The sequence below is a fragment of the Nyctereutes procyonoides genome, unplaced genomic scaffold (genome assembly GCF_905146905.1).
Source record: "Nyctereutes procyonoides isolate TBG_1078 unplaced genomic scaffold, NYPRO_anot_genome, whole genome shotgun sequence".
NCBI classification, from domain to species: domain Eukaryota; kingdom Metazoa; phylum Chordata; class Mammalia; order Carnivora; family Canidae; genus Nyctereutes; species Nyctereutes procyonoides.
Genome location: NW_026575036.1, coordinates 23,122,690 through 23,144,923, shown reverse-complemented (window position 1 = coordinate 23,144,923; position 22,234 = coordinate 23,122,690). Strand labels below are relative to the sequence as shown.

Genomic DNA, 22,234 nt, shown 5'->3' with positions numbered 1-22,234 from the left:
AGGCGCTCTTTGCTAGCTGCCTGCCCCATTCAAGTGAGGAGAGAAAAACGTGGAATATGAGGACAAGAAGGACCTGCTCCTTCACTCTTTCCTCCTCCGCTGTCAACACAGGCAAAGTGCACAGCATTGCCCGCAGCCCAATCTCTCAGGCCCGTCTTTAACTTAAGGAAGGGAGAGTATTGTGCTAAATTGAGCTACAAAGGAAGAGTTAAAGGGAACTGGAAGCGACCTACAGAATTTTATGGCTTTCCAACTTGGTGCAAATAGTTTGGCCAATCTACCAAGGAGCAGAGGGGCACAGCACCAAACAGCAACAGAGCTACTTCCTCGCTTTAGCAAGTGCACTAACAGCTGTAAAAATCAATATAAAGAAAGCTTCTGCCTGGAGGGCTGCCCCAGCACAGCCCAAGTGGAGTTGTGAGCCTGAAAACACTTGTGTTGGACACATGAATCTAATGTTCGTTTTGAGCCTTCTCATAGGCCTTTTTAAAGATGACACTCTAAGGCCATGTTATTTTTAGAATTATGAAAACAACAGCTGTACTTGTCAGCCATCCTCCAGGGAGGGCCCTTATCCTTGAACTGGCTTTGGAAACACCCAAGGCCTGGTCTCAACTGTGCTTCTCCTGCTTCGGTCTCTTTTTTCACAATCTTGAAATACAATTTGGTGGTAATCTTTTTTTTTTTTTTTTTTTTGTGGTAATCTGTCAGCATGTCTGTCTTCCCTGCCAGTCAGTCTCCTCGTTGAGGGCAGAGGCCATTTCTGTCTTGCATACTGTTGAGTTCCTAGCACAGAGCACAATGCCTGGCACGTAGAAGGTACTGAACAGACACCGGGTGAATGAATGGATTTCTGCATTGCTGGTTTTTATTTTATCATTTATCAGAAAACAAGTTTCACTAAAGCTGAAATATGCTCTCCTCTCTCTCTGTCCTACATCCTCAGACCTCAAATACTACATGACCCACAAGAGGTCTTCAGTAAAGATTGTGAGAAGACATCAATTTGGTGCTCTATGCTCAGCGAAATCTCTAGGCACATCCTTTTTGTTTTGTTTTGTTTTGAGAGAGAGAGCACGCTCGCACATGCTCTCTCAAATGGAACAGGCAAGGACAGGACAGGGGCAGAGGGAGAGGCAGACAGAGAATCCTCAAGCAGGCTCCACACTCAGCACAGAGCCTGACGCAGGGCTCGATCTCATCACCCTGAGATGACCTGAGCCGAAATCTAGAGTCAGACGTTCAGCTGACTGAGCCACACAGGCATCCCTACACGCGTCTTTTTATAAGAGCAACAACGGTCCTGATGTCTGAAGCCCACTAGTAGCAAATTCCACAATCAGCCTTCAAAGGGATTTTTGTGTGTGTGCCAAATAACTTAGTCAAGATTGTGACTGAACTCTTCAAAATAAGTATCTTGGAGTATGAAACAAGCCACTAGCCACAGTTTAGGCAACTGTAATTCTCAGGAAAACCATGATTACCCCATTGCTCAAAAGCTATTTACTGTGTTGCTGACCCTTAGAGTAGATGACAAGGCCTGTTAGAAATGTTCACATCTCCTCTATGATTTGTAAGCTGCAATGTGCTGGTTATAGAAGCATGCACCCTACAGCTACTAAATGCTATTTAAATGGAATAAGGAAATATGAGACAGTCTGACAATCTGGAATATAGGCTGAAATCCATGGACAACAAGAACTACAATTCTAAGTGCAGTAGCCAAAGATGACATTTTCACTTTTATTGGAGAGTCACTTCTAATGAACACCTAACTACAGAGCAAATAATTTTAACCCTGGAGATAAAAACAGCTTTCCTCCTTTCATTTTTGCTTTAATCTGCCCAAACGGAATAGGACATCTAACTTTTCTTAGGGTTGATGCTGCTGGGGGGCGGGGAGGGGAGGTTGTTTAAGTTCTAGCAGCTGGGTATAGGCATATCACTCACAAACTTCAAACACACAAAAGGAAAGATACCATTTCATATACCTATTTTGTAAATTAGGTAGAGATTGTTTTATTTTTTATATCACTAAATTCAAAACAATTCAAACCATAAAGGTAATGATTTGTGCGCTCATCTTCAGTTTTATCATCTTGCTCTGTATCATATTCATGTCTTTTTTTTAAGTCTTTTTAAAATAGTTTTTAAAGATTTTGTTTATCTATTCATGAGAGACACAGAGAGAGAGATGCAGAGACATAGGCAGAGGGAGAGGCAGGCTCCATGCGGGGAGCCCAATGCAGGACTCGGTCCCAGGACTCCAACATCACAGCCTGAGCCAAAGACAGACACTCAACCACTGAGCCACCCAGGTGTCCCCATATTCATGTCTTTTAACAGGTTTTATTAGACTTCAAACTTTTCAATAATACTTAATAAAGAGAAATTTTAGCCCTGTGGGCAAATGAGACATTTCAGAATTTTTCTATTTAAAATAACTGATGGGATCCCTGGGTGGCCTGCCTTTGGCCCAGGGCGTGACCCTGGAGACCCGGGATCGAATCCCACGTCGGGCTCCCGGTGCATGGAGCCTGCTTCTCCCTCTGCCTGTGTCTCTGCCTCTCTCTGTGTGTGACTATCATAAATAAAAATAAATAAATAAATAAAAATAAAAGCTTTCTTCCTGAAAAAAAAAATAAATAAAATAACTGATTATTCAAATGATAAGTAAATACTATATATTTATTTTAAAACCGCATATTTTAAGAGCGCCTGGGTGGCTCAGTCGGTTAAGCATCAGACTCTTGATTTCAGAGCAGGTCATGATCTCAGCGTTATGGGATTGAGCCCCTTGTCTGCTTCTCTCTCTCTGTCCCCCCCACCCCGTCCCTCCTCCCATTAGCGCACACGCACTCCCACTCTCTCTAAAATAAATAAAAATGCATATTTCCTTAAATGTTTACCTTATTAAAATTTCACAGGATCAATATTAAGAACACTACTCTTTAGATCTTTTTTTTTAATTCTTTTTTTAAGATTTATTTATTTATTCATGATAGAGAGAGAGAGAGAGAGAGAGGCAGAGACACAGGCAGAGGGAGAAGCAGGCTCCATGCAGGGAGCCCGATGCGGGACTCGATCCCGGGACTCCAGGATCGCGCCCTGGGCCAAAGGCAGGAGCTAAACCACTGAGCCACCCAGGGATCCCTACTCTTTAGATTCTAATTCGAGATACTTTTAAAATCTTAAAGTTGCTAGATTAAGAAATGCTCTTATTTCTTCTGCATTTCTTTAGTGTAAAAGCTATCAAAGTATCATTTAAATTTCATTATGAATCTTTATAGTATATCCTCTTACCTTTCTTACTAAAATTATATATATTCAAAGGGATGATACTGTTGTGAAATGTATCTACTGGAAAATCTAACTTAAGTTACACTAGTCACTGTATATTTCTCCACTTTTGGTTGCTTTATAAATGACTCCATTATTTGTTGGTTTATTATGTGCCAGGAACTGTCCCTTGTCCTTTTATATATTATTAAGCCCTATAACAATTCTATAAAGTATCATTACCCTTTCTATATTACCTCTATGACATTTTTCTGATACGGAAGCCAAGGCTCCAAAGTTATAAAAACCTGCCCAAGGCTTGGTCTTTATGCAAAGGCCTATCTTTTCAATCTACCATAATCCTTTGATAATCAAAGTCTTTCATCCATTTACTCATTCAATAAGAATTTATTGATCCTCTATCATGTGCCAAGCACTATACTGCTCAGTGAGGTGACAGTTTTCAAGATGCTCATAGTTTAATGAAAAAGGCAAAGACAAACAATGAGTTATATAAATGGAAGGTACAGCCTTGGGGGAAAAATAAAACCTCCAGTGAAAAACAGAAGAGGTAAATCTGGGTTGAGATATAGGTAAAAATTGCTACCCATAATATTAACATTAGCTTCTAAATATGGAGGGCTTTTGGCTCATCAGTTACCACAACTCTGCCAAGTAAGATTTTTTTTTAATTACATCATTTTGATAGAGTCACCCTTGAAGTAGGTTCTAATATCAACTCCATTTTAGAGAGGAGGGGAAAGCTGTTAATGACTCAAGGTCACACGGCTAGTGAAAGTCTGGGCTAGAATTTGAATCACATCTGTCTAAAACTGAAGTGTAAGCAGTGGTCGTCTCTATCTCTGGGAAGAGCCAGGTGATTTGTCTGAGGAGAGCAATGGGACAGAGGTCAGATAAAGAACTCTGAGGAGCAGGAAAAGGAGCCAATGGGGGATAAATAGAAAGGACCCACAGGCCAATGGAGAGACCCATCTCTTCCTCACCATGGACAGCCACAGTACAAGATGCCAGTCCATATCTCTGGCCAAGGTAAGGTGAGGTTATCTACAACAGATGGCGGAAATCATCTTTCAACAAGGGGAAAAGTCATCCTTTACTTTTCATCTCCAGTATAAGTACTTCTAATCAAATTCAGGTTTTCGCCTCCAATCCAAACCTCAAGAAAAGAGCACTTTCACCTGGTCCCTAATACCCACACTCATGTAGGGCTTTGAGGGGAGAGGGTGGGTCCCTCAGACAGGGGAGCTGAGGCCAGGCCTCTTCTCTTTCCCATCAAACCCACAGGGATGTAGAGTTACAAGGCATCCCCAGAGCCCTCTGAGAACGGAGTTTGGGTGTGCCAGCATAACAAGGTGGCCAAGAAGGTCCTCTCTCAGAGACACCGGGTCATTTCCAATTCTGAGGACATTTAGAGAATGAAGAGCCAAAACTGTCTGCACACAGCATGGTCAAGAACTGGAAAGGGGGCGATGGGAAAGATGTAAAGTCAAATGGGTTTTTAACATCAGGTCAACGATCATGCCCACCATGTACCACCTGACTGCCCTCCCTTCTGCTGAATGGCAAATATCTCTGAACGATTCTCCACGTTTCCAACTTCAGTAGTAATAGTCGAATCATGGCGAACCCTGACCATTGAGAATCTCATCACTGATCTTCCCCTCCTCTGTTCTCCTATGATATTCAATTGGTAATAAAACCTATTTACTTCTTTTTTTTAAGATTTTATTTATTCATGAGAGAGAGAGAGAGAGGCAGAGACACAGGCAGAGAGAGAGAAGCAGGCTCCATGCAGGGAGCCTGATGTGGGACTAGATCCTGGGACTCCAGGATCATGCTCTGGGCCAAGGGCAGGTGTTCAACCACTGAGCCACCCAGGTGTCCCCAAAACCTATGTACTTCTTAAATGTCTCCTTCCTCACTTCTTGTACATACAATTATCTGATGACACACAGGAGCACAAATACTTTGGCTAGAAACTGCCTGACAGCAATTGAGACAATGGGATAAGCTACAGGTATGACTGATGGAAAAATAATCTCTACATGTATGAGCAATTTACGGGGAGCCTGCTAGGTGTCAGCCCTTAGGATCTTTTGCTAAGATTCCCTGAAAGAGATTCCTCCTGAAATAGGTTTCCTGGAATTTGGAAAACATTGTCAGTCAGTCTGAAGATCTGAGAGAGAGAGAGAGAGAGAGAGAGAGAGAGAGAGAGAGAAGAAGAAGAAGAAGAAGAAGAAGAAGAAGAAGAAGAAGAAGAAGAAGAAGAAGAAGAAGAAGAACTCACAATAATTATCTCTTTGCAGAAACCACATGCTATTCTTTGACTCCTTTATCTTTAAACACATGTGTCTGCAGCAGAGCGCCAGTCATGGTCATCCTTAACCTGACACTTAGTGGGCAGCTCCTGCACACATGATGTGACAAGGGCCACACAAAACAGCAATGTTTAAGGGGACAGAATTTAGGGATCTCTGAGGCTGAGTAGCCATTTCTTACCCTGGAATTAATATAAAATGAGGTGAGATCTTTTAAAGAAATGAAGAAAGTAGCACTGAAATACATGAATTCATTATGATGGTGACCTGTAACTGCCAGTTGTGGAGGGTGAGTGAAAGGCCCCACACCCAGCGCTGGACATACACCTGGCATCCTCCTAGCATCCCCACCAGGCTGAAGAAACAGGCTTAGAGAAGCCAAGAAACTTGCCTCCGGTAATAGATTCTAAGTGGCAAAGCCAACCCAAACTCAGGTCTTCTGACTGCCAGTCATTCCTCTCCCTCCGCCCTGCTCCGCATCAATGTGGCCTTCACTTAGTCCGCGCTCCCCCATCCCCCTCTCCAGGGATTCACTCACCACCCTCTCTCTTTAACCCTAGTTTATACTCCTAGGTAGTATCTATGATCCATGAATTTATACTCTTCCTTTAGTGTATCATTGTTTCTAAGGGTTTTGTTTGTTTTTCTTTCTTTTTTTTTTTTTTTTTTTTAGAAAGGGGATCTTATCTTTTACACAAATAGAGGCACCCAGGGCTTGTTTATTTAATAAGTAACAGCAGAAAGAAATAAAATGCTACAAAACAAATGAATGCAGTTGTTTCAGATCATTATATAAACAAACTTTAAAAATAATGTTAAAGGTCTGAGGTTACATGTGAGACGAGTATAATGTTTGTTTAGACTTTAGCAGGGAATAATTTCTCTTAAAAACTAAGCACAAATCAAGAAAAAAAATGCTTAAAGCTGTGTCTACGTGATGCCCCAAGAAAAATGTAGCCATCATTTTCTCTGTACCAAGCCAAAATGTACCAAGCCATTATTTTTCAAATAATCTAGATAGACTGTCTGGAGAAATTATAAAAAATTCAATTATGTAAACACAATCTTAGGTTCTTAGTTTATATATACCAAGCTTTATAAACAAGCCTATAATCTGTATAATTGTGCTTTGTGAAAGAACATCTACTTGCATGACTGACCTAGGGCTAAAGGCCTGCCAAAGTTAAAATTAAAGTTTTAAAAAGGATAATTTTAACGATCAATATCCTTTTTCCCCTCAATTTCAAGTATTTGTATTTTTAAATAATGTGGGAAATAGTAGAGTTTCAATGTCCTAGATTAAAAGCATTAACGATAAAAGCCACATCTGGACTTCACAAAAGAATATATTTTCTTTCATTCGTATTTTTAGCTACTGAATAACTTACTGCAGCAAGTTCTTTCAGTTAGCATTCAGACATGTAGCCAGGGCAGTAATAAATACCACAGCAGAGAAAGTTCCTATTAACCCTTTAACTTGTCTTCCACGCACACGTTCCATCTGATGTTTTGGCTGAGGAGTATCTGAATTGCTCTTCAGTACATATCCAGACACTATCCCATGGTTGACATTTTCATCTAGTATCCTCTAAACTGGGATTCTAATTAATTTTAGTTGCAGTATTATAAAGCAAGGCAAAACTAAAGGAAAAGCAATAATAACCATGATGATAATGACTTAAGACAATCAGCTGATTGTATTAAATTCTCACCATCTCTACCTTTACATAGGAGTTACCAATCAGGCAAGAAGTACATTTCCTTGGTTGAAGGTAATTGAAAATGATGTTTTTCTGGTCTAAAACTGGTAATTTTTGCACAGACCAAGCCCTGACTACATTGTATCACAGAAGCAATCAAGCTTTAATCTTAGGCATACAAAGCTTCCATTAAAATCTAAAAAACAGTCCCTTAGCAAGTGTTTGTTGAGTATCTACTATGTGAAAAGCATTGTGATAGGCAGGCTGCGGTGTACAAAGGTGAGTAAGATAGCAGCACTCCTCTCTCTGTGACTATATAACCTCTTCCTTAAGATATATTGAATCAGCTACAATACCAAACACAAACTGATAAATATGATAACAGATGAAAACCTAAAGTATTACCTAGAGTGGAAACTTTTATTAAAACGTAATCATTTTAATCTAACCTGCTACGGGTACCACCTTGAAAGTTGAAGACCACCTTTCAACTTAAGGCTAGACTATGGGATTTTTAAATAATGTAGTATAATCTCCCTTCCAGAATGTTGGAATTTAAAATAGTATCTCTGGGGGATCCCTGGGTGGCGCAGCGGTTTGGCGCCTGCCTTTGGCCCAGGGCACGATCCTGGAGACCCGGGATCGAATCCCACGTCGGGCTCCCTGCATGGAGCCTGCTTCTCCCTCTGCCTATGTCTCTGCCTCTCTCTCTCTCTCTCTCTCTCTCTCTCTCTCTCTCTCTCTCTCTCGTGTGACTATCATAAATAAATAAAAAAAAATAAAGAACAATGGGAATTATAAGAGGAGATGGCAAACATTTTAGAAAGCAATTCTTTGACTTGAAAGTTAAAACATAGAAGATAGTGACTGGAGATTTGAACTGAAAAGAACAGGTTTATTTTAAAAAGGGCAAAACTATACTCAAAGAGAAAAGCTTTAAGGATAGTTGTTGTTTTTTTAACTGTCATTCTCCTGGTACAGACTATCTCCTTCGTGCCACCGCAAATAAGGACAGCATAAAGGTTTTTTTTTGTTTGTTTTTGTTTTTTGGTTTTTTTTTTTTTTTTTTTTTGAGAAGTCACATTTAGGAATGCTCAAGACACATCGTTGTCCTAGCCCTCCCCCTGGTCTATGTCTCATCCTTCCCAGGGCTGCTTCAGGCACTGCAGTCTGAAGAATCCCCTCAGCAAGATGCCTTGCTTTCTCCTTGGTACCACCACTGATCCTGGTGCACATCTTGATTACAGCATTAATCACAGACTACTACAATTATCTATTTGTGTATCTGCCTCCTTCCTAGATAGTGAGGTAAGAGAGGTCAAGGACCCCGCAACCTAGCAGAGTACCTGATAAACTATGTACAATCAACAGATAACAGGTCATCTCAAAGTGCCATAGAAGAGAATTCTACTAGGACCATAAAACCACTGAGCATAAAGTTAATCAAACTAAAGGAGCAATTCACTTACAATGAGTCTTTCAACAATGATTTGCTTGGCTTCTACTGAATAGCAAGCACCATTCTAGGCATGAAGGGCATAGAACACAAAGCATGCAAGACACCTGCCTTCAGGGAACTTCCATGTTAGAGGAAGGGTGAGGAAGAAAACTTTAAAAAAAAATTATAACAGTGAATGTCTACAAAGTTTGGGATATTTTGTGTGATCTCTCGAAGACCCAAGTGGTCTAGTCCCAGTGCCCAAGAAATTTACACTCTAGTTGTGGGTATAAAGATAATCAACAACAAAGACAAAATACAAAGTGAATGCTAATTGTGTAGAACAGAAAAATAAGGGGTGTGACAATTTATTGGTGGGCACTTTGGGCCATAAGGATCAGTGATAGCTTTCTAGGTTCGTGGCAGGCTTGGAAGGAGAGCAAGCCACTGAAAAACAGAGGAGCCAAGTCTGGTATTACTAAGGAAGGGAAATGGTCTGAACCAAAGCAGAGGAGAAAAGTGTAAGATTTTTTGGAATGATAGAAAAGTCTCCCTCCTGCACACCTGCCATCACTTTCCACCTAATTATTCAGCTCAAGTCCAAGAGTCACCTTGTTTGCTGGAAGCGGTGGGTCTTTGAGGCCTCAGTGATGTCACCTCTTTCCTAAATTTTCAGACCACTCTTCTCTATTCCCATGACCACGGTAGGCATTTCCAAACCTGACTACTAGAAAGGTCTACCTCTACCTCCTTCCCACTCCAATCCATTTTCCAACATGCTGCCAGGAAGATCTATCCTAACGCATATTTGATCCTATCATTCTTTCCTTTAAAAAAAATTGTCTAAGTATAGAGGAATGGATAAGGAAGATGTAGTGTGTGTGTGTGTGTGTGCATATATATATATATATATATAAAATCATCACCAGCATCATCACCATCACTACTACCACCACCACCATCACCACCACCACCCTCCTCCTTCCTTGCATGTGGGCAATGGGATATTAGTCAGCCATGAGAATGAGGGAAATCCCGCTGTTTGGGACAACATGGATGGAACCTGAAGGACATCACACTAAGTGAAATAAGCCTGACAAAGACAATTACTGTGTGTCACTTCCAGGTGAAATCTACAAAAAGCTGAACTCCTAGAAACAGCAGGATGAGGAGGGGAGGAGGGGATGCTGGTCAAAAGGCACAAACTTCCAGTTGTAAGGCCAAGTTCTGGGGATCTGAAGTACAGCATAGTGATTATTATCATGAATACTGCATCCTGTACAGGAAAGTCGCTAAGATGGTGGGCCTTAAAATGTTCTCACCACAGAAAAGGAAATGGTAATCATGAGGTCACAGAGGCGCTGGTTAAAGCTAGGGCAGTAATCATTTTGCAACATAGAAGGGTATCCACTCAGTGGGTTGTACAAATGTTACATGTAAACTGTATCTCAATCCGGCCGGGGGGAAAAAATGATAAAGGAAAACCACATCTATGAATGAATGAATGAATGAATGAATGAATGAATGAATGAATGAAAAAAAGAAAGAAAAGAAAAACCACATCTATAAATGAATGAATGAATGAATACAAGAAAAGAAAAACCACATCTAGCTCCTAAAATTAAGGGACTTCTAAAGTCATTTAAGAAAAAGAAGGGGGGGGGCTTTAGGCCATGAGCAAGAACTGTTATGTTTTAAACTGAGCCTGGGAGCAAGAGGCAGGCTCCAGAGCTGCTGAACAGACCAGCTCGGAAATGTAGTTGCCAGGTTCATTCGCTGGCCCCAATTGTTTTCCTCCCCCCGCCCCATCCCCATTAAACAGTTCTCCCTTCGCTCCGTCTACAACCCCTGCACATTTTAAACTCTAACTAGAAATGATAACCCCCAGGCCTGCCCCCAGGCCTGCACCCCCTGCACCCCCCCCCAGCTCCGGCCCTCGCCCTCCGAGGAAGTGTCCCGAGATCCGCCCCAACTAGGGCTTCCTCCTCCAATCACTTCCCCCGCGGGCTCTGCGGCTGAAGAAAGCCTCCCCGGCCGCCCCCCGCGACCGCAAATCCGTTCCCGGGGGCCCCACCCGGCCCCACCCCGCCTCCCGCGCCGCTCCCAGCTTTGGCTTTAAGGTGGGCACAGGTGGGCCGCGCAGCCCCGCGCCCCGGCCCCCGCCCCGCGCCGCTCTCCGCGAGCCCCAGCGCAGGTGCGGGGGGCAGGGAGTGACCCCGAAGTTGCAGCCCCGGCGCCAAGGTCCCACCCGTACTCGCACCGCCGCTCAGGGGCCGCGCCCGCCGCGCGCCCCGGCCCTGCGCCCCCCACCCCCACCCCATCCCATCCTCACCCCATCCCCGGCCTTCCCGGGGGCGCCCCCCCACCCCCACCCCGCCCGCAGCTGAGCTGCGCCGAGGCCCCGGGACGGCGGCGCGGGCTCCCTCCGCTGCTCCCCCCGCTCCTCCACTTCTCCCCACGCTGCTCCCCACGCTGCTCCTCTAGTGCTCCCCCGCTGCTCCCCCCCGCTGCTCCCCACGCTGCTCCTCTAGTGCTCCCCACGCTACTCCTCCGCTGCTCCCCCCGCCGGTCCTCCCGCGCCTCTGCGAGCCCCCGGGCGCCGCGCCCCCGCGCAGTCCCCAACTTGTCCGGTCGCCGGCCCACGCCGGGAAGCCCCCGCTCACCGATATCCCCGTCGTCGTCGTCCTCCTCCTCCTCCATTCCTAGCAGAACGTCCCTGGTCATCATTTGCATGGCTCCCCCAAAAGGCGGCTCCGAACTTGGCGCGAAGTTGGGGGCTCCCGGGTTCCGGACCCACGGCGCTGCCACGGGGCCCTGCGTGCGCGCGGGGAGGGCCGGGCGCGCGGGGCGGGCGGCGGGGGCGGCGGGGGCGGCCCGCACTGCTGGGAGCCGAGCCCTGCGAGCCCTGCGAGCCCTGCGAGCCCTGCGAGCCCTGCGCGCCCTGCGCCCGAGCCCAACCACTCGCCAGCCGCGCGGGGCCGGCCACTGAGCATGCCCAGTGAGCGAGCCGGGCTCGCTGCGGAATGATTAAACTTCCCCCGGGTCCTTTAGGCTCCCAGAAGGAAGTCGGGACGGAGCCGGAGTCGTTGACGTTGGCGCTCTGCAAGCCCGTGACCTCGGGGAGGAGGAGGCGAGGGCGGGGGGAGTGGACGCGGCTCCCCGAACCTGCCTCCGAGCGGGGCAGCTCTCTAAGGTCAGCCTTGGCCGCGGACCGGGGCTTGCTGCCTTTGACCCGTGTCACTGCGGAGGGGACAGCCGCCACGGCGGCTCAGGCCGGGAACCCTGCGGGCCAGGCTACGTGGAGCCAGTGCAGGATCTTCAAGCATCAATTACTCTTACTCCAAAGTAAGGGGACGTGTCCTCTCCGGGGGGGGGGGGGGGGGGCACAGAGAAAAGAGGCAAAACTCGTAGATAATAAGCCACAGAAGAAAAAAGAGGGAGATGTAGAGCAACGTGTTCACAAAAGGCAGGAGCATTTCCGCATAAAGAGAGGTTAGGAGGCGAGAGAAGCGCCCTCTACCCCCGCCTGCACCAGCGCAGACAGGGTGTGGTCGCAGGAGGACCTGGAGCGCGCAGTCCCTTTGGACCACGGAGGCTTAGTCCTCCGCATCGAAAATGCAAAAGAAGCCAAAGAACGACGCTAGGGTTACAGGGAAACTGCTGTAATGCAGCGTGAAAGACTATTACTAACCCGAGGCCGCAGAGAAAGGCCTAAACTAAAACTGAGGCCGAATATAAAAAAATGCATTCCTGGAGACTTAAAAAGAGCCATAGGACATATGCAAGGGGATTTCTACTTTGCAGGCACGTGAACTGCAGGTTTCCGGGATGGTGTGTCTGCAGAGCTGTGTTCAGAGAAGCTGGTGGTGGATGGGTCCATTTGGACTCCCGGAAAGGGCCAGATGGTATGTTTGAAATCCTTGTTATAGTCATTGTCCTACCCTTGCCATCGAAACTTTTGTATGTTTTTTCCACTAACGTAGCAGAATTATTATGATGACACTAAATTGCCTGTGCATTTTACTCTCCTGTATGTTAGAGGTTAATTGGACACCCAGGTAGTCAGGCCCAGGGTCCCCAGCAAGAAAGCAAAAAAGCCCAGATAGCCAAGACCAAATCGCACTAGCATCCTGTTTTACAGCTTAGACAAGACCACAATAGCATCCTGTCTAGCCGCCTCTGCAAAAGTGACTTTTACAAAACATCCTAAAACAGAACAATTAACTGTAAAACAGTTGTCAGTACCACAAGTCGAGGCGGGTCGTCTCCGGATGTGAGCGCAAGAGACCAGCAACATAGGAACAATAACACAACAGGTAGACAGGTGCATGATCAAAGCCCTGATTGTCACACGTTAGCCACCAGTCCACAGGGACCCACACTGAGGATGCTCAAAATAGTTCCTCGAAAGAGCTCATAAAAACCCCTAAATGTGAACACCAAAAGGGCAACCCTCTAGGGTCCCCTCCCTCCCTGGGTCCTTTGTACTATTATTGTTCAGTAAACTTTACCTTGCTGCCCACTGCTCTTCGTTTGGTCTACTTCTTCATTCTTCGAAGCGGCATGACTAAGAACTGTTGGCATTAAGGGAATAAAAATCCTGAAGCACATATTCTTGTTTTTTGAGTTTCTGTATGAAAAAAAGAAAACATTGAGACCAATCATAAGTGAGAAAACAACCATGAATATGCATCATTAGACATGTGGAAGTTACTTTTAAGAAAATATCCAGTATCCTAAAGAATAGAGAGAATTTTCTTTCTTTTAAATAGGCTCCACACTTAGTGCTTGAACTCACAACCCTGAGATCAAGGCCGGAACTGAGATCAAGAGTGGGATGCTTAACTGACTGAGCCACCCAGGTGTCCAGAGAGAATTGTGTTTTATTTTTTTTTAATTTTTTTTTCTTTATTTATTTATGATAGTCAGAGAGAGAGAGAGAGAGAGAGAGGCAGAGACACAGGCAGAGGGAGAAGCAGGCTCCATGCACCGGGAGCCCGACGTGGGATTCGATCCCGGGTCTCCAGGATCGCGCCCTGGGCCAAAGGCAGGCGCCAAACCGCTGCGCCACCCAGGGATCCCCAGAGAATTGTGTTTAATATAAAGAGAAAACAATATAGGATGGGCAGAGGGAGATAGGAGAATAAAGAAAAAAAAAATAAGGAGGGAAAAAAAAGATTGTTTTCTCTCGGTGAACTCTCCCCCAAAGCTCATAGGACTTACTAAATTAGAAATTCCAGAGGCGTTTTAGTGACATGATCAGTTATCACAATTTTCATTTAATAAATGTGTACATAGTGATTTTTATGTGCTAGGCACAGTTCTAAATGCTTTACATTCAGTCATGTAATCCTCATTACCACTCTAGCAACTATTACCACTCTTTTACTCAGACACGGGATGATTAAATAATTAATCCAAAATCACACCTAGGATGTAAGTGGCAGAGCTGGGGTTCAAACCCAAGCATTTAAAATCTGGGCTCTTGGCCGTTTTATAAACCACCTCCAGAGACATTTCTGAATCTGTTAAAAAAAAAAATCACCCCCCACCCCAATTCTAAGCTGTCAAAGTCTCATCAACTTTCTGCCAGTTTTCTCACCAAATGGCCTAGTTTTTATGGCCTGACTTTGCTCAAAGTTAATTAGTAGTTAGAAAACTCTTGTGGTTGATTTTGTAACAGGTTTCCATGAGTCATTTGAAATTCTTTGTACATTTTAGAGTTTACACTTTTGTTGCTTGATAAATGTTGCAGAGACATTGCTGGCCTTATATGGAAAATAACTATTGCTGGAAGGGAAATGAATTATTTACTTAGGTTACCTGTGAGTCTATCATCAGTAAATTCTATTATTTCATTCAATCTATTTTATTTCCTGTAGCTTCTCTCATGCAATATTTTTTTCCAGCTGAGTATTATACACTTCAAATGTAATCAAGGTAATAGGCCTATGTAAGATCCACATCCTTGACCCTAAAAAATTGTCATCTATCATGAATAATTACTGAAATAAAATGTGCCTAATAATATGTGGCCAGGTTATTGAATTTGCAAAGCTTTTCCAAGTTGGCAGTGGTAGACCAAGTATTTTCTCCTTTATTGGCCTTCTGATTCATAACAACCTTCACCTAGGCATAGGATGCCCTTTCTCTGCCCATCCCTTAAATATTGTGCGTCTCTGGCTTTGATCCTATCCCTTTTCTTCTCATCTTTCCTTTTAGAACTTACTCAGTTTTATAACTTTACTGTCTATTCCAACCAGGGCCAGTTTCATGAGCATTTGAACAGTTGATTTACAGAGGGCCCTGCACTCAGAAGGACTTAATGCCTGGGAGTCTTTTTTTTTTTTTTTTACAAATTTATTTATTTTTTTTAATTTTTATTTATTTATGATAGTCACAGAGAGAGAGAGAGAGAGAGAGAGAGGCAGGCAGAGACATAGGCAGAGGGAGAAGCAGGCTGCATGCACCGGGAGCCCGATGTGGGATTCGATCCCGGGTCTCCAGGATCGCGCCCTGGGCCAAAGGCAGGCGCCAAACCGCTGCGCCACCCAGGGATCCCTGCCTGGGAGTCTTAATGCTCTGTGGTTGCAGTCTTGGAATTCTTTTTTTTTTTGTTTAAGATTTTATTTATTAATTTTAGACAGAGAGAATGATTTGAGGGGAGGGGCAGAAGGAGAGGGAGAAGCAGACTCCCTGATAAGCAGGGATCCTGACACAGGGCTCTAACCAAGGACCCCGAGATCATGACCTGAGTTGAAGACATTTGGTTAACCAACTGAGCCACTCAGGTGCCTTTACAGGCTTGAAATTCTTTCTCTTTCTTTCTTTCTTTTTCTTTCTTTCTTTCTTTCTTTCTTTCTTTCTTTCTTTCTCTCTCTCTTTCTTTTTAAAGATTTATTTATTTATTTATTTATTTATTTATTTATTTATTTATTTATTCATGAGAGACACATACACAGAGAGAGAGAGAGAGAGGGAGAGAGAGAAAGGCAGACACACAGGCAGAGGGAGAAGCAGGCTCCATGCAGGGAGCCTGATGTGGGACTCAATCCCGGGACTCCAGGATCATGCCCTGGGCCGAAGGCAGGCACTAAACGGCTGAGCTACACAGGGATCCCCAGGCTTGAAATTCTTAATAATATTATCTTTGATTTTTTTTTATATATACATGGAGTTCAATGAGACAAGTGTGCTTGGTTTTAATATAGTCCTGCCTCCCACTGCCTCTGCCTCCCTGGGATAGTTTCTCAGCCTTGCCCACCTTCCTTTTTCCCCTACCCAGAACTACTAGGACCAAGAAGTCCTGCATGCATCTGTGGTGTTGTGGGGTATGGCATGATGGCACCTGACTTGCCCTAGATTAGCAATGCCACAGTGCTGTCACCCAGTAGGTGACTCAGGAAGAATGAGCCTCTTGCCCATACCCTTTTGTAAGGGCATCCAGACATGGAAGTTGCAATCTCTTCGAGGCAGTCCCCTTAAAGGAGTTTGGAGCCTAGAGTCCATGGGGAAGGGGAGATACCTGGCTCTACTTCCCAAGCCTCAGCCAAGGCATGATCCATCAATCCTACAAATTGGTGCGAGGGAGACCTGGCAGCTGGTGGGCCTCATGGGCTCTTTGAACAAGGAACCCTGCAAATTTTCATTTGCACTGGGCACTGCAAACTGTAAGGTTGGTCCTGACACCAAGGGCTTTATTTCCAGCCCAGATCGCTCTTCTATGTTACAAATGGTATATATGTTTGCATGCTGGCTATCTCCACTTGGCTATTTCTTAGACATTTCAAATTTAGCAGGTCCAACACTAAATTTATAATCTCTACCCCAAACCTGTTTTCCTTAAATTTGGGAATGGTACAAACTAGTTACACGAGCCAATAATTTGAGAATCATTTTGATTCCGTCCTCTCTGTCTCGTATCCTCCACGTACAATTGGTTGCTAAATATTATTCTATCTCCTGGATATCTCAAACACATCCTGAATCCATTGCTGCATTACTGCATAGTTGCATAGCATGACATTTTAGCAGAAGCCTGATGTAAGAGATAAAGACACAAAACTATCTGAAGGAATGGAGTTTTAGGCAGAAGGGAAAGCAAATGCAAAATCTGCAAGGAAAACCAGCAAAGAGGTCATTACCAACCATTTGGTAATACATTACCCAAATTCAGCAGCTTACCCACCAGTAAACGGATATCCTCTCACACAGTTCCTGTGGATCAGGAATTTGGGAGCAGGATAGTCAAGAGCTTCTGGCCTAGGTCCTCCTCTGTAGTCACAATGTTGGTCAAAGCTGGTTGGTCACAGCTGCAGTCACTTAACAGCTTAACTGGGTTCGAGATCTGCTCTTCTAAGATAGATAGTTCACCCTCACGTGGTGCTGCTTGTCAGTAGGTATGTCATTTCTTTCCTACACAACCCTGTCCGTAGACCACTTGAACATCCTCATGACACAATGCTGTCTTCCCTGACAATGACTAATCCAAGAGAGTGGGTGAGGTAGAAGCCATAACATCTTTTATGACCTAACCTTGGAAGTCATGCTTTGTCATTTCTGCCACTGGTTATACAGGTCAGGCAGCTCTACTCCTAATGGGAGGAACTTATGCAAGAGCATGAACACCAGAGTCAGGAGTCACTGGGAGCCATCTTGGAGGCTGGCTGCCACATATCTCCGCTGTTGTGCTACATTATTTCTGTCATTCTTCATTCTTAGTTACTGCGAGCTAACTATATGCTGGCCACTTCCCTAGCTGTTGAAGATTCAATAGTAAAGACAAGAAACGAAGACAGATAATGTCTCTGCCATCATGACTTTCCACCGTAGTGGATAGAGGCAAGTAAGTAAGTACCTGTCAGGAAATGAAGGGCACTGTGAGAAAAATGCAGCAGGGCAAGAGTCAGAGAGAACGATGGTTGGGAGAAGGACCTTATAATGAATGGTTGGGGGCAAACCCTGTGATAAGGTGACATTTTAGCAGAGGTCTGAAGGAAGCGAGGGAACAGAATATGTAAATCCCTGAGGAAACAGAGTTTTAAGAAGGAAATGCAGGTGCAAAAGCCTTGAGGACAAGAATGCTTAATGTCTTCAAGAAAAGCAGAGGCCATGGTGGTGACCCTAGCACAGTGACAGAGGAGGAGATGAGGGAGGGAGGAAGGGGAGTGCTGCAAGCCACTTTTAGTCATTAGAGGGACTTGGGTTTTGGCCTTGAATAATGTGGAAAGTCTTTGGAAAGTTTTAACTAAACAGGTGGCATACTTAACTTATATTTTAAAAGGATCTTCCTGACTGCATTATGGAAAATAGACTAGTGTGTAGAAGAGCAAGTGTCACATCAGGGAGGCCAGCTAAGAGACTAGTTCTTTAATAAAGGCAAGGGATAATGGTCCTGAACCAGAATGGTACTGGTAGTTGTGGATTAAGGTATGTTTTGAAATCAATCTGAAGGGTGTCTGAGGTACTGGATATGAGTCTGAGGGGGAAAAAGGAATCAAGGAGGACTCCAAGACTTTGAGAAACTGGGAAAATGGAGTTGCTATTTTTGAGATGCGTAAGACTACAGGAGAATAAGGGGATAGGGGAGTTTGGTTTTGGTCCCATAAGATTTGAAATGAGATATTCATGTGGAGATGTCCAGCAGCCATGTGTCTGGTGCTTGGAGGAGAGATCTGCACTGGAGATAGACTTCAGACCGGCTAGGATTGGTTAGGAGGTTAATCTATGTAGAGAGAGAGGGTCTGAAGAGCACCTGGGTGGCTCTGTCAGTTAAGTGTTGGACTCTTAATTTAGGCTCAGATCATGATTTCAGGTCGTGAGATCGAGCGCCGCGTCTGGCCGTGTGCTGGGCATGAAGCCTATTTAAGATTCTCTCTCTCCTTTCCCCCCATCCCCCCAAAAGAGATAGGGTCTGAGAGCTGCACTTTAGGACTCTGCCCTCCAACACCTGTATTGAGAAAATGTGGAAAAACCAGTAAAGCAGATGGAGATGGAAGGAGTGTCCAGTGAGAAATGAGGAACAGGAAAGTGTAAAGTAAAAACTTTTTCAAAAAAGGAGGAAATGATATCCTGATATCAAATGAATCTGATAATGTGACCTTGTAAATACTTCAAATTTTCCTGTAACTAAAATAGCTTTCTTTGAATATGAAGAAAATTTGTCATGGGATTTAGCAGTGGGAGGTCACAGGTGACATCAGCAGTTTCAGGGGAGTGATAGGGGACAAAATTCTGGAATAGGTTTCCTAGTGTGTTTTTTTCCAACACCACAAAGCAATTCTCCAATTCTCAGTGGACATTGACTGGGTGTCCTACAATCAACAATTCTGACACTATCTACCAGAGATAACTTCAGATCCCACAGGTTAAGACTTCAGTCTCACAAAACAGCCATGCCATCCCCCATTTCAGACCCCAATCACAAATCCTAGTTGTCACCTGTGCTTCCAACCACCTAGCTATTGCTTGAAGGTTCCCACAACCCCCAACTCAGGTTTGATTAATTTGCTAGAGCAGCTCACAGATCTCAGAGAAACATTTTCTTACATTTACCAGCTTATTATTAAGGAGTTTATAAAGTGTACAGATGAACAGCTGGATGAAGAGAGCAAGATCCAGAAAGTTTCTGAGCACAGGAACTTCTGTCCCCTGAGCACTGGGTTGTACCATCCTCCCAGAATGTACCTGTGTTCTCCTGTAAGTTCACTGAGTCTTGTTTAAGAGTATTTATAGAGCTTAATCTTCAGCATCCTCCTACCCTCATCTCAGGGACCAGTGGGTGGGGCTGAAAGTTTCAATGTTCCAGTCACTTGGTCTTTCTGATGGCCGGCTCTATCCTGAGGTTATCTAGTGTAGGGGCATATCCTAAATCGCTTCATTAGCATAAACCCCAAAGGGCCTCCTATCACTCGGAAAATTCCACGGGCTTAAGGAGGTATGTACCAGGAACTAAGGACAAAGACCAGATATATTTCTTGTTATACCACAGGTTTACAGGAGAATGAAGGATGAAGAAATGGTAGAAATGACTATCAACAACTCTTTTGAGGAGCCTTGAAATTCTTTGAAACCTATGAACTCTAGAATTCTATATTCATTTCTACTTGGATTCTAATAGGCAGCTAAAATTTAACATCCAAAATCAATCTCCTGATCTTCCTCCCTTCCTCCTGATCTCCATCTCAGATAAAGCAAAACTCCATCCTTCTGATTGCTCAGTCCTCAAAGCCTGGAGTCACGTTTGACTCCTCTCTTTCTTGTACAGTCTATATTTACTCCTTTTATGTCTGTTGAAATATATTTAGAATTAGGACCACTCCACACCACCTTCCCCCCTAACATCTCATCTGTGACATCATCCTCTCTTACTTGGATTAGTTTTCTAATTTCCTTACTTCCCACCTTTGACCCCCTATAGTCCATTCTCACTCAATACAGTAGCTAAAGTGATGTTTTTAAACCGTAAGTCAGATCATATTATTCTTTGTTCAAACTACCAGGAGCTCCCCATTTGCACTGTAGGAAAATCTAAGGTGTTTTGAAAGCTACCCTATTTAAATTGCAAAATCTTCAGAGGCACCACATATGATTGTACAAGATGTTTACACAGGTGCCTGGGCAAGGGGAGTTAAATGAAGCCTGATATCTACCTCAGGCCCTACTGCCAAGCCTCATGCTTTGGTTCAAGGTTCTGTCTGTACAAGCTTTCACATAGGTTGTCAGCAACCCTGGACACCTCTACGCAAGTACTCCACTTCCTTCTTACTTTATTTTCTCCTTCTTCCCTAACTCCCTTTTACATACTACATCATTTGTTTACTTACTCTCCGTATTATCTATCTTCATTAACCAAAGGATAAGCTCCATGAAAGCAGTGCTTTTGTCTTTTGTTCACCACAACATTCCCAGCACAAAATAGGTTTTCAATAAATATTTATTGAAATGAATTGAAGATAGTGTAAAGGGTAGTAGATAAATGCACAAGTAGAAAGGTATGTGGAGCCAATAGAGGTTATGTGGGAGAGAGAAGAGGAAACTGCTGTTGAGATATCCTTGGGTAGATAAAAGGGATGAGCTCTTATAAACTGGAGATAATGGCTATGAAAAGCAGGATAAAATATTCTATATGCAAACCGTAGTGAAAATACAGTATTTGGATACAGATGCAGGTATACAGGTAAATGTATTGGTAGGAGCTGTGGAGGCTGTGAAGCCCCCCCCATGTTTATTTTGAAAGATTTTAAACATATAGAAAAGTTAAAAAAAAGTGTAACAGACACCTATACACCCATCCAAACTTCAACAATTGGGAACATTTTGCTATATTTGATTTATCTGTTTGTCTTTCTGATTATATTTCATTGAACCATGTTAATGTTGCAGACCTCATAACATTTCATCCCTACATAAATAACACATGCACATAGAAGAGATTTAACAATATTTCCCCCATACCAACCCATTCCATATTCAAGTCTCAGAGTCTTAAATGGTTGGGTTTTTCTTTTTCTTTTTTCAAAATTTTTTATTTATTTTTTTTCATGAGAGACACAGAGAAAGAGGCAGAGACATAGGCAGAGGGAGAAGCAGCCTCCCTGCAGGGAATCCGATGTGGGACTCAATCCCAGGACTCCAGGATCACAACCTGAGACAAAGGCAGACACTCAACCCTTGAGCCATCCAGGTGTCCCTATGATTGGGTTTTTCGTGGAAGCACCCAATCGCATTTCACATACTGTGATTGGTTATATTCCCTGCCTTTTTTGCCTATGACTTTGACTTCGACTTTTTTAAGAGAACAGCAGAGCTGTGGATGATTATTTTCCCTAATACTGGTTTTCAAAGTCTAGTATTTCCTGTTAACTGGACATAAGTCAGAGGCTTAATTAGATTAGAGATAAACATTTTTGCCAAGAATCTGTCATAGAAGATGCTGTGTTCTTCATGTGGCATTACAGTAAGAGGTATCCACTGACAGACTGTCCTACCATTTGATCACTAAGCTATATGATGAACATCAAATTCTTCCATTGGGTCAGGGTTCAAACCTGGGCAGTCTGACTCTAGGGTAGGTTCCTCTAAACACTTTGCTATTGTTGAGATAAATTTCTAAAATGAAGCCACCCCTGCCTGGGCTGCCATGTCAGCAAAACAGATTTCTGTGTTCCTGTAAAGTAAATGCTCTGCTTGACCAGAAACACAGTACAGTTGACCCTTGAATAACAAAGGAGTTAGGGGTGCTGATCCCTGCCCCCTGCACTATTGAAAATCTGTGTATAACTTTTGGCTTCTCAATAACTATTAATCCAGTAACATAAACAATTGACATGATTGTATAAACATAAACATAAACATGATTGTATGTTGTATTAATTACATTCTATGGTCTTATAACAAAGTAAGCTAGATAAAATAAAATATTAAGAAAATCATAAGAAAGAGAAAATACAGTTTATAGTATAGTACTATATTTATCT

The 22,234-nt window shown here is 43.6% G+C and overlaps 1 protein-coding gene and 1 long non-coding RNA gene across 6 annotated transcripts in view; one reads left to right on the top strand and one right to left on the bottom strand.

Annotated features, from left to right (window-relative positions):
- Positions 1-17,138, bottom strand: part of ANO6 (anoctamin 6) — a 190,544-nt gene extending 173,406 nt beyond the window's left edge. For 2 of the 4 annotated variants that reach the window (XM_055318559.1, XM_055318561.1), the window contains exon 1: positions 11,420-11,692. In XM_055318559.1, coding sequence (XP_055174534.1) covers positions 11,420-11,489 — 70 coding nt within the window. In that variant the 5' untranslated portion in view covers positions 11,490-11,692. Of the gene's footprint in view, positions 1-11,419; positions 11,693-13,267; positions 13,387-16,944 lie in introns of those variants that run through there. The other 2 variants (XM_055318558.1, XM_055318560.1) reach the window with 2 other exon arrangements.
- Positions 11,700-22,234, top strand: part of LOC129505535 (uncharacterized) — a 37,366-nt gene continuing 26,831 nt past the window's right edge. Inside the window, exons 1-2 of one of the 2 annotated variants that reach the window (XR_008663546.1) lie at positions 11,700-12,101; positions 12,561-12,661. This is a non-coding gene — a long non-coding RNA (uncharacterized LOC129505535). Of the gene's footprint in view, positions 12,102-12,560; positions 12,662-17,374; positions 17,602-22,234 lie in introns of those variants that run through there. The other variant, XR_008663547.1, reaches the window with a different exon arrangement.